The sequence below is a fragment of the Taurulus bubalis genome, assembly GCF_910589615.1.
Source record: "Taurulus bubalis genome assembly, chromosome: 3".
NCBI lineage: Eukaryota > Metazoa > Chordata > Actinopteri > Perciformes > Cottidae > Taurulus > Taurulus bubalis.
Window position 1 is genome coordinate 12,424,488 of NC_136591.1, and position 24,789 is coordinate 12,449,276.

A 24,789-nucleotide genomic window follows, 5' to 3' on the forward strand; every position below is an offset into this window, starting at 1 on the left:
GTCTCAACGGATCTACTTACTTTGTGGCAGGAGGGAGACGCAGAGAAAAAAAGGGGGCGGGACGTTGGAGAGAGTAGGAGGCGGCTGGTCCAGCCTGACTGTTGCAAGAGTCGCACTTTCGAGAAAGTTGCATCGAATCAAACACAGAAAAGTAACATGTTTGCTCGGTGGTGTCGCATGTAGGAAATGGAGTCAATATTGGAATTGAAACTCCAAAAAAGTATTCATTACCCGTGCCTTACAGTAAGTACAGGTGGCTGTGAGAACAAAGTGCTAATTTGAGTGTGAAACAACATTTTGGGAAAATAACCGACCCCCATGCAAGGCTGTGAGTCCCAGTTGAAAGCTTCAAGAGGCTAGTAAGTGGACCTTTGGGCGTAAATGATATTAAATGAAAAGAAAATTGCTATTAAAGTAGACATTCTTTGACGTAGTTTTGGCTGCACGTGTGGAACCACATGTGTAGTATCTGCATGTAATTCAAAGACTTTGAGACAGAACGCCCTACAGAACCTACTAGAGAATGCCCTAGATAACTAAGTTTGGCGATATTCTTCACGCTAAACTATCTATTCAAAATTCAACATGGAGCAAGTTAACTTTTCTAACTTTTTGCGGCAGTGAAACAGCTGAGTGCTTCATCGACTGAGAGTATGAGGACTCATTAGAAGTAAAAGGAAATTAGAAAACAATCATGGGTAATGCTTGTTGAATATTTCTTCATATTACTTCAATCTGGTATTCATGGAGGCAGATAACAACAGTAACAACTTGTTTTTTTTTCTAAATTATAACTAACGACTGAAGTGGTAATTTAATTTTCTCTTTTCACAGACAAACCACTTATCTGGAAAATGTGTTTTATTTATTCGCGAGAAGAGAAATAAATGGATAATGGGATGGCTGATGTAGAAGAACAGACACAGGAAGAATGGAAACGGAAGAGCTGATGTAAGATAGAAAGGTGTGATGTCACACTGAGGAATAACAGAAGAAAAAGGGGGAGGATGGAGTTTGGGAGGCTGGCTACTGGAATAAAAAAGTGGGGTTGGTCTGACTGAAGCTTGGAATAGAAGGAATTCCTGGTGGAGCTCTATGCAGCGCTCCTCACAACAGAGGTAAAGGAAGATAGAGCCTTTTCCTGCTATTCTTCCTCACATGAACAGCAATTCTGCCAGGAAATCCATCACAAGGCAATATTGTGTGATTGTGTAGAATGAGAGCGGTACGTAATCTTACTCTTAGTTTGGGAGTCAGGATGTTCTTAGAGCATGAATGTGAACGCACACACACACACACACACACACACACACACACACACACACACACACACACACACACACACACACACACACACAAAGTAAATGAATAATGTTGGAGGTGTAAGGGCTCCTTGGAGTATTTCACATCAGCTGCATTCAAGTCATACATTATCGATGGTATATCAAATGCATTATTGAAGTGTGTAGTAAGCGGCAAGTGTAAGGAAGCAAAATGTGCCCCACGTGACGCATAAATGCTTTATGTCATGTCAGTTCTGCATGTGCCGTGTGCTTGTTTCCTGGTTCAGCCTTCTGTGTGAACGGACTTGCAGTTGAAGCTCCTTTGAAATAAATATCTCCTATTAGTTGCCCAAAGCAAACGTCTTCAACTCCAAAGGTTGCAGTATTTTGAGGATCTGCTGACATCTACAAACCAAAAATGTAGAAGAAGAAAAAAAACACTGAGAAATAAATAATAAACAAAATCCGCTCATTTTATTCCCATATTTGGCTACACCCAATTTAGCGCACTCACATTGAGGACGGGAGGTAAGAACACTGCCAAGTTGTCAGATCAAGTGCCAATTCCAATTTGCTTTTTCCACCACTCACATCTGCTCAAAGCACACTTGGAGCCAGCTAATTTCCGCAAAGTCACCCAGACATCTCCTGTTTACATGTGTAAGGCAACACCCGCCGTTTGATCCTATTTTATTGAGAAAAAAAATACAACGTCTTGACACTTTGTTCACATACAAGGATCTTCTCTTTTACATCTGTGGGCATGTGCAGACGATAAAGTAGAACTGAATGTTGATTTTTATCCTTCCTGTGTTCTTTCAAGCCATAGTTGGGAATTAAGAAGATGTATTTCTTTCTAATTAAAAAAATGGGACAGTCGAGGTGACGAGGGAGGTCAGACGGAGTGAAGTAGGAAACAAAGCAGACACAAATACATGCTTTGTGAGCAACAGCAACCATTAAGAGATTTTGGGGGCCAATATATTATTCAGAAAAACAGAATTATACTCTCAGCCCAAAACACAAACTGGATAGCAATTCTCCAGTATTGTCGTAGGAGAAAAGAGGCACTAGAGCGCTAACCAAGTGCAAGTGTGGCAAAGATCAAAGACTGGACGTGGTTGAGAACACGGATCCAAACACTCATGTTCGCGCTCCAGCTCCAGTATCTGCTGCTCCGACTCCAAATATGTGGCAAACTAGTCCTTTAATCAGGGCCACTCCGACAGAGAGGAACCGCCGGTGCCGTTTCTTTGCTGCATGGCGTGGGAGTCACTGGCTCATACATCACACAGTCTTCTTGTGGGTGAGACCCCAGGGTGCCGTAGCACTAATGCTTCAGACAGCATTGTATATGGATGGTCACATAGCTGCAGGCTAGAATACATTACAGACAACTTTCCGCTGTGTCCCAGTGGACGACTGTGAATCTCCAAGCAAGCGGGGATGTATATATATATATATATTCACTCAAATATGGCTTGGATTCTTTAAGACACGCACAAGGCAGATTCACAACTTTCATAGCCAAACATTCGTCAAGTTTAATAATCAGTTATTGGCCCTGAGAGACGCAGTTTCTGTCGAGCTGCGAGTCGGTATACTATTAAGTAATACTGGTGCTGTAGCGCAGCGGGTTGCCTTCCAGCTGGGTCCTATATGAGCGGCCCTTATTCCTGGGTCCATAATTATCATTATTTCTTTATTCAGGTTTTCCTACCATCCTGTTGCTCCCCAGTTGTATTCCTTATAACAGTGGTTGAGATTTAAAATATGTATATTTAAAATTAGCATCAATTCAATCAACCAATCAATCAACCAATCAATCAACCAATCAATCAACCAATCAATCAATCAATCAATTAAATCAGACACTGATGGCAAAGCGCTGTGTATTACATTTTTTTTTCAACCCAAAATGCTTTGCGCTGCTTAGGGGGTGGTAAAATGTAGGGGGTACATCACTGAAAAAAGGTTGAGAAGCACTGCCTTTGCTATTTATTTATTTTATATATTATTGTATTTTTCCTGAAATGGGCCGTCTGATGGCGACATAAAATATTCAAAATAAAGCATCCACTTAAATGGACATAGACTTTTTTTATATGGGGCTTTTTGTTGTTTTTCTGCTGCTCCTCATAGCCGCTCATGTCGCTCTCTTCACAGCTGACAGACCCTCAAAATGAAAATGTCCCTGGCAGAACACAGGGGTGTACATACAACAGCACTTTAAACTGGGGAAAAAAACGAAGATGGAGTCAACCTTTAAATATGCTCTTGAAGGCTACCATACGTGATTTGGGGCATCAAGGCGGAGGCTAAAACGGCTCCATGTTTTTTGCCGTTGTTTTTGAAGTTCAGGGTGAGACTACTCATCCCATATGATAGTGCTAATACATAAGAGAGTTATGTTATGATAAAAACTGTTTCCTTGCACTTTTCTACTGGTATTTTTGGTTCCGGAGACACAGAGTAATGTTGTTATTGAAGCACTGCACACTGCTTTGGCATTGAGGAAATCCAAAGCTCAACGGGCCGGCTGTGCCTAGTTACGCCTTCTGAGCTATAATGAGACATCACTGTTCGGGAGATGGGGTTTAGCGAGCGGTCAATTTGTTGTTACAGGGTTTTGTCTGCTACTTTTTCAAGCTTTGTGCATAAACACACACACTAAGAAGCAAAAACACACACCAAGGACAAAGTGGCTTTATAACTGTGTTCATTACTAATTCAACACTCAACTCTTATGGGCGGCCTGTTGTATGTACAAACATTGACAAAAGGCAAGCAAGGCGGCACAAGACAGGCCGTAAATTTGCCAAAGAGGGCCATGCATGCAGGCGCGCTAATGCACGTGCACGGATCACAAACACACTCCCTCAGATCCTGTGTGGGCACGTTCAGGGTGATGTTCAAGCTTAAAACATCTACTTAACTAAAATGAAAGCTTGTAATAACTTGCGTTCGCCATTGATGTTCCGCAGATTGCGATAACTGTCAGGCGACGAGGCTTTGCACAAACAACTTTGAGCAGTCATTCATTTGGTGCGCTTGGAACAAGTTCTAGAAGTCTTCAGGAAACAGCCTCACACAGGAAATAAATTAATAAAAAAGGTATGTTTTTTTGACACAGGAGCTCAATCTTGTTGTGGCACCACTTTAGAAGTACCATCTGCCGCATTCAAAGCTCAACGGATTGCAGCGCTTTCCAAATTAAACTTGAACTACACTCAGCGCGCCCACGCCTCAGAGAAAGTCTGGACAAATACACTTCCATCATCCTCATCATCAGCACGTCTTCGTTTCCATCGTGCCGGGTGTGGAAGAACGGCACACGGCAGAGCGCTAACCTTCCCTTCAGGTTAGTGTAACGTTCAGACCGCGCTGATTGGCAAAGGGGTTGGTTCCCCGGCCGGCGTGGGCTGGTTAATTGGATAATTAGCTCCAGCAGCTTCCTAAAGCTGCTTCGACACACACACACACACACACACACACACACACACACACACACACACACACACTGCCTCTACCTTGTACATATTCATGTCCCATATCATCACCATCCCCTTAAACCAACACATGTGAATGAAATATTTAATAAGCTGAGTTGAGGAATATGTGCAAATGCACTTTCACACACATTAGCAACCTTAGAGAACCATGCTCAAGGTTTTCAATTGACAGGCCAGGTGTTGTAAATGAAAGTGTGTGTAGGTGCTCTGTAGTTTACCAAAATTAGGATTCACAGCTGGTCCTTATGTAAATGAACAGGAACTCATGAACATGCATGCATAAATGTGTGAAGACTGTTTACCTATGAACTGCGATGGACAGTCTTTCCCTGTGTGTCTGTGTGTGGGTTAATGACAGTATAGCTTTCTCTTAGCGCCGAGGAAAGCAGGTGGAGGAGAAGAGGTGCAATGGGACACGGCTCGGAAAGTGGCCAGGCCGAGAGGTGGAGCAGCGGAGGAGAGCAGGTGTAGCCTGGCTCTCACACTGCTCACAGCATCTGTTACTGGGCCAGGGAGTTACTACGGCAAGCCTGTTTGTGTGTGTTTGTGCGTGTGTGTGCATGTGTGTGTGTGTGTGGAGAAGAGTGAACTACTCGGATGAGTGAACTCTATTTCGCTCACTACTCTCCTCGCTTTTCCTTTGGCCGACTCTCTCTCCCTCGGCCCTCCGCTGTCTCATTTTATTATGCGGGCACACACGCAACAGTGTGTGTGCGTGTGTGTTTGTGTGTGTATTTGCTTGTGTCAGATGTCCTATCGCCTCTGACATTACCGTGCTTTCCCTCCTGTCAATCACAGGTGCCCTGGCCAACCATGCAGGTCGACACCAGGCAGTCCCGTCCTTGACCTCACCCTCCCTATAATGCAAATGGCTATTATTATCATTCATATTGCCTGTGTGTGTGTGTGTGTGTGTGTGTGTGTGTGTGTGTGTGTGTGTGTGTGTGTGTGTGTGTGTGTGTGTGTGTTGAATATCCGACATGTGTAATGAAGTGTGCACACACACTCACACTCCTGGCCCCAGGTGCTGTGTTAGCCAGACTTGATGTGTTAATGCAGCGGTGGAGATAGTGGAGCTCCGTGGGGGTAGACAGATCACGCTGCCCGCTGTTCCCCCAGCACAGAGCCTCCTCCAAGGGAGAAGGACCAAGGGTCCAGCAGCTGGAGCTCCAGGATGAACCGGTGTTACTGGAACCATAGGGATGTGACAACTGGCACAGAGAGGCACAGGCTGGATTTCATTTTAGATTTTTTTTTACATTGTGGCCGAAACTTCCAGCCATTAAATGATGAATAAGCTCGTTTGAGATGAGCTGCGCCTCGCCTGGTGGTCGAGAGCAGGCGTTAGCAGCATTGGGCGGGGAAAGAAAACTGCGGTCTAGTCGGACAGTTTTCAACCATCTTCAAAGAAATAAACGGGAAGTCACAGCAACAATTACATCCTGTTAGATCCGTATCTGCATTGTATGCTATCTTTTACTTACTGTTATGTCTGCCTGTGGAACACTTTGCTGCTCGTTTTGAATTGCCGTTGTTAAAGTACACTTTATTATTATTATCGACCACACAAGATATGGTTTTAGATTAAACCTGAGACTAATAGCCAACGATCGAGCGTTAAATATTACAACTACAAAGACGTGGCTTTTGTTGTCAACTCTAACAGCCAATCAGCCCTCGTTTCCCATCATGCCTTGGGTCATGCAGTCGGTGGAGAGGCTCTAAAAACTGCGGCCGCCTCGCTCTTATCTTCGACCACGTGTGCATGACGTAGAGCAAGTCGGACACAAATCTAACCGCCGTGCATTGCGCAGTGAATTCCAGTGATCCGCTGAACGAGCCTAATAATATCACGGCCTCTGTCCAGGGTGCTGAATCTAGGCCTCCCTGACATTTGCACCAGGGTGCAGCAATCCCACCGGATTTTTTTCCTCAACTGCCAAACTAAATACCTATATTTGTCTATTTATATCTATACCTTGTTGTTCCAGATCATGATTGCTGAATCCTAAAGTTTGCTATGCCTCATTAAGGGGATGCGCTTTAATCGCTTACTTTTTTTTAATGATTAGTAAGTACTGCAGCTGCCCTTACAAAGTAAGTACGTACTCTGCTGTCATTACTTTGCAAATAGCTTTAACTTTTAAGCTGAAGCTGCATACGCTGATGTGCAGAATTGGGATATCTTGGTATTCTTTGCATACAGTGTACTGCATAAACAATACAATAGACTTAATTGTCCCCATAGGAACATTTGCCTTCACACATGTTGTGCCGTCTTGTCATATAGTTGCCTTTATAGTAGTAATAATAAAGAAACAAACAACATGTACCAATGCACATCACAACCACATAACAACCACATATTTTCTGAATAGACTGGTAGAATGGGTATTGTAATGCACCATTATTTAGTTATTTGCTCCAATACCTTTGTCTGTGGCAGGTTCAGTTGTTGTTTATCTGCCAATTCCGGCATTTTTTTGCCTTTGTATTGACCTGAACAAAATAAATAAATAAGTACATATAAACTTACTGGCCAAGACTCTTCAATTGATATGCCTTCTTAACAGTTCTTCACCGCAGGAGCACCTTTGGGGCTAAAATAATTGGTTGGCAGCTCTTCATTTAATCGATAGAAGAAAATGGCATCACTGCCAATCATCAATGTGTATGAACATAGTGTCCACACTTTTGTATTTCCTACACTTAGATGGCAGTGATATTCAATAGATAGAAATTTACAGGTAGAAATCCCCTGCAGCAAACAGCAGCAATTAAGGGGAGCAAAATCCGACCAGCAGCCCCGGCAGACTAGGAAGTAATAAAGCCACACAATGAGCGGAGATTTTCGAGGGAGGGACATGGAAAAGCTCTCAATTTACTCAACTGGCAAACGGCTTGCCGGTCTCTCCTTTTGACAGCATCAACTTCACACCCGTTCTCTCAGGATTATTATCAATCGCTTGGGGAACGTAGTAAATCACCCAAGAAAGCTGACATTAAAGAATAACCACGGAGGCAAAGTGGGTACGGCCAAAATTGAACTTGAGATGACTCCTCTTTATCTCAGAGAGTGCTATTAACGGATGAGCGATGGTGCATCCTGATAACATATGTTGTTTTAATGCACGTGTGTTGGCCGCATGCAAATAAAGAGTTGGTTTGGCACAGACGCAAGCGTCCCATCGCAAGCGCTGACTGCTTTTCTTTGTGTGCACTCTCACTAACAGCCTGTCTCCGTGAGTGTCGATCGCAATGTAAAAGGTGTATGGGATGCGCTTGTGTCCCCAAACAACTCCGCCATCCCCGAGGGAGAAGTGAGTCTCCCACTTAGCCCTGTAGCGCCGCGTGATGATTCAAACAGCTGTCATCCCCCCCATAATGATGATCCATCCCTGGCTATTACCAGCCGATGGTTCCTCACTTACAAAGCTGATTGTTTGACATGTGAAACATACATCAGCATAACCCTCCCCATAACTCAGTTTTTAAAGAGTGCCCACAGGAAATCACGTGCGCGTGTTGATTTGTCTTCATCCACAAACTGCACGCATGCTGTTAAGGAAGCAAGATACTGTCGACTTGTGTGACCGTTCCATGAAGCAGTTGCCTTGTGAAACATGATTAAGGTAACGCAAGTTTATTGAGGCAAATGTTCCTCTTAAAGCTTTCTGTACTGTTTGGTTGTCCAGCAAGTTGCCCCAGAATAGACGATCCTTCAGACCCAAAAGTAATTGGAACGATTTATGTCACGCTGATACACTTGTTCCCGTTTCCCCAGATCCGTACGACAGAGAGCGGAGTCGAAAAACGCCAGGATATACTTTGTTGAAGAGGCAGCTCATTTCCACTGCAGCTGGCCTCAAAAAACTAACTGAAGCAATCAATGTGTTGAAACACGGGCAACATGAATACTTGATGTACAGACCCTGTGCGTAAAGGTTCAGAGGGTTTATTACATTGTTGGACCGACAGACTGCTTTCAAAGAGACCCCATGTTTTTTGAAACTGTCTGATCTAACATACAGCATATTACATGATTGTAATCATCCATGCTGGGAATACTCTCCTTGTAAGGAGGCCAATTGTGATTGCAGTGTTGCAGAAATATGCAGCTGTGCTCTGCATGTTCCGGAAGGTGTGAATCTATAGGAAGTGGGATGAGAGGAGGTGGGGTGGATACAAGAAGGAAGGCAAGGAAGTATAAACATGTCAGGTGAGAGAGTGTGAGAGTGAAAGAGTGTGAAGGCCACGGACAATCAGAGGAGAAACAACGTCTGATTCGAGGAGCGCTGAGAGCGCGACTGCGAGAGCTTTCTTGACACATGTCCGCTGTGTCAACATGCGTGTCGGTGCGGCAGGGCGTCTGTGTGTGTGTGTGTGTGTGTGTGTGTGCGTGTGTGCGTGCGTGTGATATTGGATATTGGTGATAATCCCCTCTCAGATCTCAGATAATAGTGGACCAGCCTGCCCTCTTTCTCAAAGTCACACACGCTATACCCCCCAGCACACACACACACACACACACACACACACACACACACACACACACACACACACACACACACACACACACACACACACACTTAAGACACCACAGTCCCCTTTTTTTTCTCCCCTCACATAGAGTCAAGAGGACTTTGCTCATCAATTCCGCTGGAGGTTGCTATGGAGACTGAGAACAGTGTATGTGTGAGTGTGTGTGTACGCAAGCATTTGGAAGAGGTGTGTGTCTTAATATCTTCTATGGTCCTGTCAGGTCAGGTTTCACTTCGCTGTTTGGTCGTGGAATGGTACACACACACACACACACACACACACACACACACACACACACACACACACACACACACAGGCAAAGTGTCGAGCAGACATTTTTCCCCTCCACACTCTCCCTGAATCCCAAAGTTGTACACAGTAACAAAAGTGTGAGGCGGAACCGTTTTAAGGAGGACTTTGTCCGAAGCACAACAGATTCACGCCCATGTGTGTGTGTGTGTGTGTGTGCGTCGATAACGATGCCATATCCGCTGCACACACATGTGCACACACAGCATTGTTCGAGCATACATATATAATTGTGCTCTAGATGAATCTGTCTGCTCTAGTGCACACTGAAAAGTGGCTCTGCAGGTTTTATTTTTAGCATCACAGGCAAATGCAGTCCCTCCTCTATCCCCCCCCCTTCCCCCCCCTCTCGCTCTCTCTCTCTCCTCCCCCTCCCATGCCCCATCTCTCTTATCTCTCTTCCACTGTCACGTCTCTCATCTCTCAAAATCTCTCACCCTACTGTGTGTGTGTGTGTGTGTGTGTGTGTGTGTGTGTGTGTGTGTGTGTGTGTGTGTGTGTGTGTGTGTGTGTGTGTGTATCTTGGCCAGCTCACGCTGCATGCAGTATGTCGACATAAGTGTTGTAGCTCCAAAAAAAAATCAGAAAAAACGCTCTAAGCTCTGTACTGTTCCACCTCTCTGCTCTCATTATCATCGTTAATATCTGAATGAATGCATATAGTCTCCCTTTCATCTCTCCTTCCTGCTCTTGTTCACCCACCCAGACTCTCGCTTTGTGAGGGGAGGATATGAAGAAGCTCTTTGGGGTGGAGGTGACGTATGTACTGTAAGCATGTCTTTTCAGCAATGGCAGACAAGGCAAGGTCAAGCGCTCAGCGGCCCGCTGAAGACGTTCAGTACACATTGAACTCGGCAGAATATTCCCCGCAGATACTTCGCCGGAGACTTCCTCCCTGAGCAGGAGGTCTGCTGCCTGCCTGGGTGCAGACAGGTACTTTTCCATTATTAGCATATGGATATTGAGCCGGGGCGCGTCGCGCTGTGTGAATGACTCCACGGTGGTTAGCATTTGCGTCGCGCTGGCAGGCGGCTGTTAAATAAGGGCGTCAGTTGGCGACGGAAAGCTAAAAGATCACGTCTCTCAATCAACTGGAAGGAAGGAAAGACTGAAAAGGTTGATTTCTTTTCCTGGACTCCTGTTACTGCAATTCCTTGCTTGATTTCTTTCATCTCAAATGCTCTCATATATGGACGATATACAGTCTACTAATGTATCTACAGCGACTGAATACACCCCAAAAGCTGCTAAATAAGTTTTACAATTAATTAAAGCAAGAAAAAAAAGCCAAGTGGAGACAGGATTCTTGAGGTATTTGCACCAAAGGATGCAAAGTTACTCTGCTGTTACTGAGCTTTCAGGTTTCATGGCGTTCATTTCACTTCGCAACCTCATGCAACAAAGTGAGATGCTGCAACTGTCATTTTCTTTTTTTAACAGGGGTCTTAGCCCCTTCCATGCAAAGCAATTTCCCTGTGGTTCACTGGTTAGACCAAGTTCCCCCAAACTAAAAGGTCTGGTGTTCAAACCCTGCTTTGACCAGCATGCTTCATGAAGATACTCCTACCTCTGCCAGTGGCTAGCTTTACTGCTCAATACCTCACAAGGTGTCAACCAATATAAACCAGTTCCATGTAGTTTGGAAACGACATTAAATACTTTTTGGCCCCAGATCTAGACAATAAAATGCTATTTGAAGAATTTGGCATGCAGCGAATCACAGCAAGCTTCTGCTTACCCAGACCGGACCTTCGTGAATACACTGGTCTTGTATTTCAAGTCTGCTGATTTCGGTCTTCTGAGCCCACTCAAATGTTCTCCACCACTGTCTTCCTCTCTAGGTTTGCTAGTATTTACGTACGTACAGCCTCACTAGGGGGAGAGTACGGGATTACAATTCTAGTAAAGGTTTTGACAACCAGATTTCAAGTCCAGGGGCAGAGAATGTTTTTCTCAATTCCCATCTGTTACTTTCCCAAAACAGCATTTGCCAGACCGGTTTTAAAATACCAGCTTTACGTTTTAATAAGCAGCCGTGCATTCAAATCACCTCCAGCTGTAATCACTTTAGGATTATTAAATACCTTACTAAATTGAAACAATTTGCAACCTTCACAGTAACTTGTGAAACGCTTCGTAAACCTTTGGACTGCTGACTGAAGCGAAAGCAAACGACCACAACAATCAACTTAGCAAACATCTATAACACCCGATATGTTGCCAGAGAGATTGAAGATAAGCGTTTCTGTCTGGCAGGCACGCAGCATTGGGTTTGCATTTCATGACCACATCTAGCTCCTGTGTCAATAATTCCTGCGTTGCCCTTCCAAATCAGCATGTCCGATTGCTGAAGCAAGAACACAAACACAGTGGGTACCCTCGCGGTGTAGCCACAGAGCAGACATTGATATGCATGAATGCACGCAGCTACACATGCTTGACGCACACCACCTCTAAAACACACAAATGTGCATTTCTAAGCCCCCCGCACCCATACTGTCATCTCTGTGTGTCTCTCTCTGTCAAAGTGAAATGCCATCCATCACGTAGGATGCATGGTGCGAAAGATTACTCACATTTCTCCTAATCATGGCCAAATTGCACTGGATGGCACTCATATTTGTTTTGGAGGGAGCTGCGGTGTTCTCTTTGCATACAAATGGCAAAAGTCTCCCTCTCAATTTGCTTTCTCCTTGATGCAAGAGATGCCAGCAGACTAGCGAAGAGAGAGAGAGAGAGACGTGGGAAGAGACCGGGAGAGGAGATGAATGAGATCCAGTCCTACCTCAAGCACATCCAGTGACATAGTAACAATCGGAGATAATGTACTACTTCACCGTTATCGTCTTTCTAAGTTTAATCAAAGTCAGTAAAAATCTTGGGAGGGTAGCTGCTGATATTTCCGACTCACTATCATCCTTCAAAAACTAAACTTCTGCTATTAATCCGCTCACTTGAATTCCTTCCGATATCTTTGGCCAGCAATAGCTCGAAAAGACAAAACGTTTAAAGATAATTCATGATTTGTTGAATAAAGACTTACAATGAAGCAAATGTTCTGTCAATTAGGAACCGTCAACTGGATCACAAACCGGTTTGATAATAAACCAAACCAAACAATGTGGTCGGCTTGACTGCATCCAAAGGGAACTTCCAGTTCTTATTTTTGTCACGATAATGCTGCGATCATCAAAGTATTTCCTACACATGGGATCTCCGTGTCTCTAAAACTCCCCAAGAAATGCAGGTAATCTGACAGGTGGTAAACAAGCCAAAGGGTAGAAGGAATATTGAAACCACTCGGTGTAGACAAATGGTGATAATAATTCCATGATTCCAGAAGAATACCATATGTGTGTGTGTTTTATATTCCAAATAAAACGGGCTAACCCGGGACATTGTGTAAAGCTAGGTAACATTGGAGAAACCAGCAACTGAAAGTGTAGCCAATAATAAATAACTAGCAGCACTAGCTCTGAAAGTAATTGTGCAATACTGACTGCCCGTCCCTTCGGGCCTCCCTCCAACACCACGCCCCCAAGATGATCAATGTGAAGGAATACAAAGAACATGTCTACTGTTAGTACTCATACCTGTCACGCGAGCAGCCTGTGGAAGGCAAAGGGTTCAATGCCTTCTTTTGAGGAATGCTGCCGTGTTCCCTGATCTTAGCAGTGAGCACGGTGGGAACAATGTTATTTTTACAGACAGGACTGATCGGCCCAAAAAACTCAAGACAAAAGATCCTTCAACTCCTTAACACCTCACAGTACTGGAAAATGAAAGCAAAGAAACGCCCTGCGGTCACACCTGGCAACTTCAACGATCTTTGATAATAGTCACATTTTAGATAGACTTTCAGAATTTAAACACTTTAGGTAATTGCAGGCAAATGAAAAAAAAGAAGTAAAAGTAAAGAGTAAATCTTTGTAAATGCTGCGCGGGTCTCAAGAAGAACACCACGGAAACGTCCTCTAAAAAAAGAAACAAAACAAACGCGGCGCAGCCGATTTCAAACAGCTTCCAGCGGCCCACTCTCTCTTCGGCTAATGAAATATCTAATGCACTTAGTTTCCTTTAGTTAGCGCCTGCCTCCTTAGAGGCATGTTCCTCCTCTCCAAGCTAAATTACTTGGTCTCAATAGAGAGAGACAGAGCGTGGTGAGTAACAAAGGAGGAGAAGTCAAGTGTATTTTCAGGAAAAAGGATGACGAGCTTGTGCCGGAGAGCCGAGGCGACACGGCGATGCTTTCTTTCTCTTCACAAACCCCGGCTGTGGCCTCACGCGACCTCAGCAGACAGGTTGCAGTGCACCTCCCGCTCTCGGCCCGTAAACATCATCATAACCGACCAAAACACACCGTGAAGGCATTCTCCTTATCTTTTTTTTTTCTTTTCAATCCTCGCTCTTTGTGGAATGAGTTATACGGCCGCAAAACCAACGTCTAGAGGTGGCAGGCGCCGGGGCGAGGGCGCGCCGTAAAGATGAAGAATTGTGAGGTGCGTTTCTGTGTCAGTAAAAATGCCAGATCTGTATCTGATTTGCATGCTTGTGCCCGTCTCCGCGTTCTCATAAAGGCCTCTCAGAGAGAATTACTAACTAGAGACAGTATCGGCTCACTCGCCGAATAAATAATGGGGTGAGCGGGGTCACGTGGCGAGAAGGTCAAAGGTGGTGCAAGTCCATGAATCTATTTCAAGCATAAGGTTGTGAATGTCTGCCTGTTGACAGAAGGAAATGCAGAACTCTCGCTGCTTGTCAAAAGAACGTGGTGATATTTCTCAACTTGGTACTTGAAGAAATGCTTACTAGAACTATGACAAAACAGTTTTTGCTTTCACTCATACAAATGTATCTGTAATCTTTTAATTTTATGCAAAAAAAAAACAAAATAATTCAATTACAATCCGGATAAAAAGATGATGAGGAGTTTAGTCACAAGCACAGGAATATGATCAGATCTTCTGAAAAAAAAATGCTTTGACGGCACTCGCCGTGCAAATGAAGTACTCCCTTTGAACCGAATTCAAGATTTCTTGTTGTTGGTTTAAATGACAATATTAGTAACACTGAATGCCGTGCTTTTTATTACATTTTTGTTGGTTGGGGGGCGGGGGGGGGGGTTGAAATGGTTCGAGGGCCTTTCATTAAAACCCTTTGCGTTCAAAACTAAGCGTAAACACATAATCAGTGTTCCGACTGGAATAATCAGCAGAGGAAAATCCATACGAAAGTGAGCGCTCGTGATCCACGCCTGCACTCGTTGTCATTATATTGATGACTCGTATCGAAGTCATCCATCACCGACTTAATCAAGAAGAGTCTGCCGGGAGAAATCGACTTGCACATGTGTGTGTGTGTGTGTGTGTGTGTGTGTGTGTGTGTGTGTGTGTGTGTGTGTGTGTGTGTGTGCGTGTGTGCGTGCGCAGAGGATGGTTGATTGTGGTGAGGGAGGGGAGCGAGCGTAATATTTGCCACAACAGGGTTCTCTGTTGGGTGGGGGACTTACCGAGCACACCAAGCCGGTAGTTCATGGTCACCACGATCACGTTGCCGTAGGCGGCCAGGACGCTGGCGTCAAACATGTTTCCAGTGCCCTCCATGTAGGAGCCTCCATGAATGAACAGCATCACCGGCTTCTTCCTGCGGTCCCGGATATCTGCACACACACACACACAAAGAAGAGAAAAGAGAGCAAAAAAAGAGAAGTAAATAACTGTATTTACACCTCATATTCTCTTTGATCACATATTGTGTTGGACTATAATATACTGAACAAATTGTTCGCCTGCATGGGGACACACTTCTGTATCAGAGCTGTTCCCTGCAGCTGGATGTCTGCTCTGGAGATGGGAGTTGGGGGTAATTTAGATTTCAGGTGAGGACTCCAGCAACAGGCAAACAGCAGGAGGCGCCATCAAAATGTTTCCTGGGGATTAAAGCAACACCGTTGGACTGAAGACAATCACCGGGTAGTGCAGCATATTAGAGTCAGCCCGCTCTGGGACGACAAAAAGGACAATTTACTGGTTAAATAGAATAATAATTCCCTCGTGGGACATGAGGAGTTACTGTACATTAAAGTCTGCAAAGAGAATAGCCGGTGTCTGAGGAACATCCTGCGTGCAACCAACAGATAACAAATGGCCACTGGAACTTAATATATCATGTCTGCAATGAATTTCCATAATTTCCTCATTTCACTTCGCACATTGGAACTTGGAACTCCCATAAATGCAAATCTCAACTGGCCCTGAGCTGCAGGGACAACTATATCAACTTATTTCTGGGTTGATTACCCCGTGGGGAATCTTTCGAAAACACCGCTTTCTTTGATGCCATCATTTTCTTTTTGCACTGGCACAAATTGTGAGCTGGATACTGCCTTGAGGTCAAAAAATGGGAAAATAACTGGAAAAAGTTCAACGTAAAAATGTAATTTCTAGCACTGGGATCCACGACACAAGGTTTAGGATTGCTTTTTGTAGTACTTTCATCCAAAAAGAAGTTAAGCATAAAAAAGTTAAGCATTATTCTTAAATATGATTAAAATGAGTCAAATCACTGTTACTTAATATCATATCATCTGTCAATAGGAGTCACCTTGGGGTTAAATCAAATTGCCGTTCATTAAAACTATGATGATACGTTCTCGCATCCTTCTTTAAGAAATGCATGCAGAACATTTCAGAGTGCACGTCAGATGCTTCAACATATGCCTGCCACCCCGGTGTGTGCGCATGCAGCCGGGTCCCTGATGGGCCCTCGTTGGCCTTTGAACCGGCCTCCCATAGCGTGACTGAGAGCAGCGATACTCCTGCTCCTGCCAAGAGCCTACACTAGCATATGGCACACAAGACTTAGAACTCTGGCACAGTGACAGCGCCTGTTGGCTTCTGTCTGTGTGTGTGTGTGTGTGTGTGTGTGTGTGTGTGTGTGTGTGTGTGTGTGTGTGTGTGCGCGCGTGTGTGTGTGTGTGTGTGTGTAGGCCTGGGGATATGAAAGAGTAGTAGTGCAGAACAACCACATAAATAACCACGACAGCATCTGTTAGAAGGAGAGAGATGGAGGGTGTCTGGCTTCCTGTGAAACCTGCTCTTGTATTTATATACAAACACGCACACACACACACACACGCACACACACACACACACACACACACACACACACACACACACACACACACACACACACACATTATATGTGAAATACCTGCTGAAATGTTCAAGTGTTTCAGCAAAGAATATGCATGATACACAAGGGTACAGTCATACTTAATACATAGGCGAAGCTAAAGTCAGGCAGACACTGAATGGGGTACATTTACAGGCAGCTGCAATGGAGAGTCGCTATGGCAACTGCTTCCCTTGAACCTGTTTCCTCCTCTCCTCTCCTCCTCTCCCCCTCCATGAGCCACTCTCACGTGGACAAAGTCTCATTGACTGTTGCCGTGGCAACATATTGCTCCTGTGCGTCTCTAACCCTGTGATGCCCTTCGCCACATCTCTACCTGAATCTCATTTCATTAGTGGCATACACACACACACACACACACACACACACACACACACACACGCCCCGCTGCATTCTGGATCAGGAGATGAAGACTGACAGCCAGTGGCATCATGGGAGACAGACTGCAGATGCACCGATGTACCCACCCACACCTACACAAGACACAAACGCACACACCAGGCCGGCTGTCACAGTTGACCCGTGGACCCCGTGTCCATGGATCACTTACAGGGCGAATCATTCTGGCACAGTGACAGATAGGATGTAGGCCCTCGGGGCGACAAGCCTTCCCTCTCTCTCTTCCTGTCTCTCTCTCTCTCTCTGCCTCTCTGCCTCTGGCTTTGTCGTGTTTCTACCACAACAAAAGTTTAGCATGCGATGCCCACACATGGGCGGGTGGTTCGGTTCCCAGCCGCAGGACGTGCATGTGATCCCCATGTGGGATGAACTGCTTTTGAAAGCTGACACGAAACGGTTAGCACTCCCCCATCATTTATCTCTTTAAAATATAACATATAACAATAACAAATATAATGATAATAATAACATCATCATGTGTTATATTTCCTTCAGTCGCTTTTTCCTGAGTTATTTCGCTCACAACCCATCCACAGACAAACAGAACGAGAGCGGAATGACAACACGGTGCCTTGTATTCCTTGTATTGTTCTGTGTCCAGAATATACATGCAAAAGCCTCTGTAAATCCTTGACATCCTATGCCAGATTATGGACAGATGGCAAAAGCTTCCACGCGGGCCGACGCTGCGCAGGCAGAGACTCACTCATTGTGGCATGGCGGGGCAAGCTCTCATTTGTGTCGGCCTATTGTTTGTCGATCTAAAAGGAACAGCAGGAGTACAGCAACAGGTCAGCGTCACCAAAAGGCCTGACTGAGAGGTTTCCTCACACTTTTTCCATGTAGGAATTCCCAGTGTTGGAAAGTAACAGTAACAGTACATTTACTTCAGTACTAAGTACATTATTTAAAAACCAAGCCCTTTTTTCCGAAAATGAAAAAGTGGTCATGCCCATACTAAAACAGGTCTAGCTCCTCAACCACAAGGGCTATTTGAATAATTTAAAGTGATATAATACAATGAGAGTCCGTGTAATATGGTTAAACAAATAATAATTTGTGCGCTAATCGCAGGTAGCATGTTGCTAACAGTACAAAAAAATATATTTTCCCAAACTTGGGGAGCTCTCTCGGGGTGAATTCCGACACATGTTGCTCAAATTTATGGATTATGTTCCTGAATGTTGTTGAATTATGTTAAAAACATTTTTGAAAGGCTAGGACTTGCTAGTTGATTATTCATCCCAGGGACTTATGTAGGGGTTATTCAACTTCTAAAATGATCTTTACTTTCTGCACATGCATCTCTGTGGCCAGACAACTCAGTCAGTGTTTCTGTGGGCTGCCTACAGATCAGAACACACGTGATTCAACCAGACATTCATACCCCCCCGCTTACTATGTCACATGCAGGTGTGTTAAAATATACCTCCCACGGCTTAAGAACTACCTCTGCAAAGGCTTAAAGAGGGGCGCTACAGTGGGGAGGATGAATACAGATATATTCACACAGACAGTGTATGTGTTGTTTTGAACATTAAAGCATGTAAACATGTTCTTGTGGAAACCCACAATACAAGCATGAACCCGACAGTGAGCATGATGCGTCCTCTTTAAGTTACTGCCCCTCGCCACTGCTGCTGTCGCTTCACATTGAAAGCTTATTAATGCCTTACAGAGTATGTTTCCATCCTTTGTGTTTATTTGAACTCTGAAGAAAAAAACAACCAAAAAAAGAAAACGTGAATTACTACCGACAAGAAATACTGACAGGCTGGTCAAGGCTGTGCTCATTTCTCATAACGGCACCTCAAGAACAGCAAACACTGCTGACTGCAAAACCATACAGAAAGGTGAGCAAAATAATAAATACAAAAATAACAATGCCACTAAAATGAATTGGCTCTGCTCAGCGATCACAAACAACAACAACAACAATGGCCACGACGACGACAAAGCAAGATGGCAGAGAGCAGCTGAGGGCCGGTACCCTGAGGAGCTTAGCGCGGCAGCTGATCCTCTCAAGCAGAACGGAGACAATGAGACGATTAGGCCCCGAACTTGTGTCAAGCGTTCCAGCTTAGCACGCCGCCCGCCGCCCACCGCCCACCGCCGCCCTCGGAGGCGCCGCCCTCTGGTCTCCAAGATGAGACGGGAGAGGTCACGGGAGAGGAGGGAAGATGGCAGCGAGACCCGCCGCACCACGCGGCGTGCGTCACCGTCCGCTGTGGATTTTATGGGAAAGGATGTGTGCTGTCAGTAAACACCGACAGAGGCGGCGGGAAAGATTGATGCACTTAAGTGGCACGGCTGAACTTCAGGGTGTAACAGGAAGGGATAACAGATAAAAAGGCCTCAGATTATTAGCTCCGCGTTCATATTTCTAATCGTTGATCTTCGACTGCCGAGTATAAACCCCGAACTGACCTCAACCACATCAGAGAGGTTATATGTAAAACGCATATATTACTTCCTCACAGGAGCCTGCGGAGACTTCATCTTCCCATACGATAAACTGAGCATGGAGAGATAGCGGCGGAGGGTCCCTCTCCTGACAGAGAACCGTAATAAAAAAAAAGGAAAAAGATATTGAATCACGTCGGGGTGAAACGACAACTCAAGGGTGGAAGAGTGCAGAACGCACAATTTCATACCTTCTCCAAATTAGCATTTTTATTTCTTCCATATAGGCGCAACTTAGTGTACCTTTCTACCATTTCTATTTTCATTAGCAAGGACAGACCAGGGAGTGTGTGTGTGTGTGTGTGCACAAGCACGTGTGGGGGCGGGGGCGGGGGGGTAAATATTGACCTTTGACGCCGAGGTTCCAAGCTGTAATAATAGGGAGATTGCTCAAAGCAAATGATGAACTGTCATCTGTGTGCAAATACACAGAAGCTCTTTGTACTAGTGGTCCAATTAACAGAAAGGTTACAGAGTGGTGAAAATATTGTAACAGTGTAATGGAAGGAATACATTGCTGTGTATTTCTGTGTTTCTGAGACCTGTAATTTTAATCATGACGGATCGGCATTATTACGAATCCTCGATGAGCAAGTTGAGCAGTTTAAGGAATGCAAAGCTATACGTCCCCGATTTATGAGGTGGAATGTGCTCTGGAATGAGGCTTTGCTCCAAATATGCCAACGCATCCTTCTCATTAAAACATGAATTGGAATAGCTGATGAAATATTTCTCTTGCTTGAGACCAAAAGCGTCCGTGTAAATCGCATCTGTTGCATATTCAGGAGAAAAGTCTCAGAAGGGATTTCATCTGGACCGAGAAAACAAGCTTTTCAAACATGTGTGACGCGTCAAGCCCGCAGATCTGTTTGGATAAAAGCGTGCGAAAACAGTGAAGCACAATTAGATCATATGTCAAGTATTAGAGATGGATCCATAAGAATGGCTGATTCTAATCCAGCAGTCGCCAAATATCTCATATTGCATAGTGTGCTTGAGTAAGGCAACAGAACTGCATTCAGAAGCTAAAATACCAAACTGTACTATCAACTAACTGTACGGCTGTGTGTCAAATGTGTGTGTGTGTGTGTGTGTGTGTGTGTGTGTGTGTGTGTGTGTGTGTGTGTGTGTGTTTGTGTGTGTGTGTGTGTAAGTGGGTCAATAGCAGGTCAGTGGCAGGCCGATGTGATGGAGGACTGGAGGTGGAGACGGACAGAGGGTGATGAATGGGATGTGATGAGATGCACAGCAGCAGAGCTGGCCTATGGGCCACCGAGCAGGGCTCAGGCTTAATCGTTAGAGCACAAGGGATCAAGGCAAAGGCCACACTGATTGCATCTGGGATATATATGTGTGTGTGTGTGTGTGTGTGTGTGTGTGTGTGTGTGTGTGTGTGTGTGTGTGTGTGTGTGTGTGTGCGTGTGTGTGTAGCCTGGTACTATAATGCATTAGACAATCAGCTGGGTTTTTCTGGATGCGAGAAATGAGCTTTTTCAAGGAAAGTAAAGAAAGAAAAAGATAAAATATTTCACTTCTTTTTTTTGGGGGGGGGGGAGATTCTGTGTTCTTGCATTTCTCTCTTAGTTACCACACTGACTGATGAGTGTATGCATATTCAAACAATCCAACGCACACACAGGAAAAAAGCGAATGGGAACCTATGTCTCGCTCTCATGCGCCAGCGCCAGTGTACTGAGAGCCTCTTCACGCACTGATGAAAGTATGCATAATTATATGAAGACGATTAACAATTATATGGCCTTGTAGCTTCATCCCATTTCAAAGCCTCTTTGCATCAAACAGTTCTATTGTCACACTATCAAAAGCCCACTAAATGAGGCATTTTGTGACGCTGTTAGAAGTGGACGAACCACTGGCCGGGTGTGTCCGCTGCTTTCCATTTTGCGCATGAACATATGGTATGTGCTTGCCCGTCGAGGGTTTATGGGATAATCATATTAGGTGGAATAGATACACTGACAGAAAAGCTGTGCCTGGTGTGTGTGCTTGTGGATATCTGTGTGTGTGCGAGTGTGCAGTTAATTGGATAGTGGTAGATTTACCAACAGATTTCTAGATTTAAAAAAAAAGGTTTTACATCAAATACAATTTTGGAATAAAGGAAGTTTCACGCCTGCTCACTGAAGAAAGACCGCAGTAAGAAAACATCATCTTTGTTTATATTTATTTCCTGCTGCTAGCATTAGCAACATGCTACCACAAGCAGCCTGGCTACTGTCCAAAAAACCTCCACCGTAATCCAATCTAAATGCGGAAGGCAGCTTTATTCTATAACCATAACATCGTGCCATCAACATTGGCTTCAGAGCGATGAGTCAAAAGCAAACATGTTGTCTGTGGCCGATTTAAAAGCCTGAACGCTTAATTTGCTGTTGCATGCACGGAGAGGAATTGTTTCTGCAAAAGTCACACAAAAATAAACGATTCCGACTCCAACTTCATGATCCAGGTCCATAAATTAAAAGAAATTAAAAGCTCCTCCACTTCCCCACAGTGGTTTGGTGCACAGACTATGGAAACACACACACACACACACACACACACACACACACACACACACGGTTAGCGCGCCAAGTGCTGCTCCCACTGCCTCTGTTCTTGCTGTTTGCCTGAGCAGCAGAACACGGGGCTGTGGGGACCAGCATGCAGTTGGGATGATCCTCGCTGCTGCACTGTTTGTACTCTGTCTGCGCCGGCTTCACTGCCTGCAACAGCCACCTGACAGCTCAATATGCTCCCAGAGATCAGACCAGCCACCTCTAGCCGGCTGCTACAGCTTCAGATGCGTCTACAGTATCCATCTAGCGCTGTATGAAAATGACCAGCGCTGGTATAGACGTAAGCGTTCACGGTTTAATAACGTAAAAAAAATGCCCGGCACTCTTTGGTATTTTTGAGCTCAACGACTTTCCCTTTTCCTCAAATTAGACGGCAATGCTTCTTTCTTTCAGCAGATTAAGTGAGAGTGAGGTAAAAAAATACAAAATAAAAACCAATTGAACCACTGGGAATAAGAATATCCGCCCTGACCCCTCTTACAAACAGCACGCTCTCGTTGGACTCAATAACATCTTCAAAACCAGGAGTGCTCCTCTCGCTCTCCACCCCTCTCACCGCGAGTGCCCTCGCTCTCTTCCTCTCACTCTATCTCGTATCCTTCACCGCTCACTCTCTCCGCTCCTGTCCTCCGGCGGGCCACCAGCCAGGCCTCACTCCTCCTCCCCACTTGTTAGTTTTCTTATCTCCATTTTCCCTGCAATAACCTCTTTCTTTTCCTCTCTCTCTCTCTCTCTCGCTCTCTCTTTCTGTCTCTCGCCCTCTCTCTCCTCCTCTGTCTCAGTTCACCACTAGCTCGCTTCTTGCTGTTAGTCTGTAGCCTCTCTCATACCTCCTTTCAGTGGCACTGAGTGGTCTTGCTTTTCTTTTTTTTCTTTCTTCCTTGTCTTTGTTCCCCTCTCTCTCTCTCTCTCCATTTGTCTTCCTCTATCTTTTTCTCATCTCCCTGTCGCAGGGTTTTGTAGCACTCCCACTGTCGAGTGTTATCTCTCGCCCCCTCCTCGCTCCCATCTCTGATATAAATAGAGGTTGGATTAGGCTGACTTTTTGTTTTGCTCACAATTAGGGAGCGGATCAATTCCACAAATTGAGTGGATGGGGATGCGAATACACACATGCACGCATGCGCACACACACACACGCACACACACACACAGCCCTGCTGTCCTCCAAAATGTCACAGTGACAAAGACGATACAATCATATGCATTGTCCTTGTTTTTTCCACTGCTGCCTCTCTCTTCTCTCCATACCCGGTCTTCTTCTCTTCCATTTTCCACATCCCTTTCTTTGAGCCTTAAGCCTTGTGGACTTCCGTTGAACCTCCTTCCCTTCCTCCCGTCCGATTCTGTTTTGCATGTATTTATCTGCGCGTTCTTTATGTTGGACTGTTAACAAAAAGACCTGCCTGTATGTGATTGTCAGTGTGTGTTTGACCGTGTGAGTCTTTAACTTGCTGCCTTGTTTGGAGTGATACGTAAAACACAAAAACACACAGTAGCTCATCAGAGTATTAATAAGACATATAAGAGTATCACAATAGTAACAGCATCACAATAGTAATAGTGATTCATAACCGGTAGTGACACCATGAACCACCTAACACCACATTTTTTAAATTGGTATTACAACTGGTGCATTTGGTGCCATTTTGGCATACACATAATTCAATGTTTTTTCTTTGCGATAATATATACTAAGTTAATTTTGCCTAGAGAATATCCTAACTCCTTATTCCTCAAAGTCCATCCTAACTCCTTATTCCTCAAAGCACATCTGAACTCCTTATTCCTCAAAATCCATTCTAACTCCTTATTCCTCAAAGTCCATCCTAACTCCTTATTCCTCAAATCCCATCCTAACTCCTTATTCCTCAAAATCCATCCTAACTCCTTATTCCTCAAAGTCCATCCTAACTCCTTATTCCTCAAATTCCATCTTAACTCCTTATTGCTCAAAGCCCATTTTAACTCCTTATTGCTCAAAGACTATTCTAACTCTGTATTGCCTTAAGACCATCATAACTCTTTATTCCTCAAATATGATCCTAAATCCTTATTCCTTAAATACTTTCCTAATGTATTATTGGTTAAAGAATATGCTAACTCCTTGTTGCGTAGAGTCCAACCTAAGTAAAAGGCCATGCTAACTCTTCTTCCTTAAAGGAATATAGGCCTACAGGCAGGTACAGATAGGCCGGCAGGTTCAGGAAAGCAGACAGACAGGCTGGTAGGCAGACAGGTATAGGTCCAGGTAAAGGGGAAACAGAAGCTCCAAAGCAACACAAAACAACAACTAGAAACACTATAGCAGTCTGGTAGGCAACGGATGGAACTGGGCTGCCTGGTGCACCGAGAGGCTGATGAGCGAATGAGTTCCAGGAGAGCAGGTGGAGGGAACTGCAGAGCAGACGAGTGAAGTGGGAACAGGTGTGTAGATGGGTGGGGCACTTAGGTGAAGGGGGAAGGAAGGCAAGTCAGAGGGCATCTGGTGTAGGATGGAACATGGCA

General features: G+C 44.7%; 1 protein-coding gene across 3 annotated transcripts in view; it reads right to left on the minus strand.

The window, feature by feature from the left end:
* nlgn2a (neuroligin 2a) overlaps positions 1 to 24,789 on the minus strand; it is a gene marked incomplete at both ends in the record, with an annotated part of 100,354 nt that overhangs the window by 40,066 nt on the left and 35,499 nt on the right. For all 3 annotated transcript variants that reach the window (XM_079214689.1, XM_079214688.1, XM_079214690.1), the window contains one exon: positions 15,156 to 15,305. In XM_079214689.1, the coding sequence (XP_079070815.1) occupies positions 15,156 to 15,305 (150 nt within the window). The remainder of the gene's footprint in view (positions 1 to 15,155; positions 15,306 to 24,789) is intronic.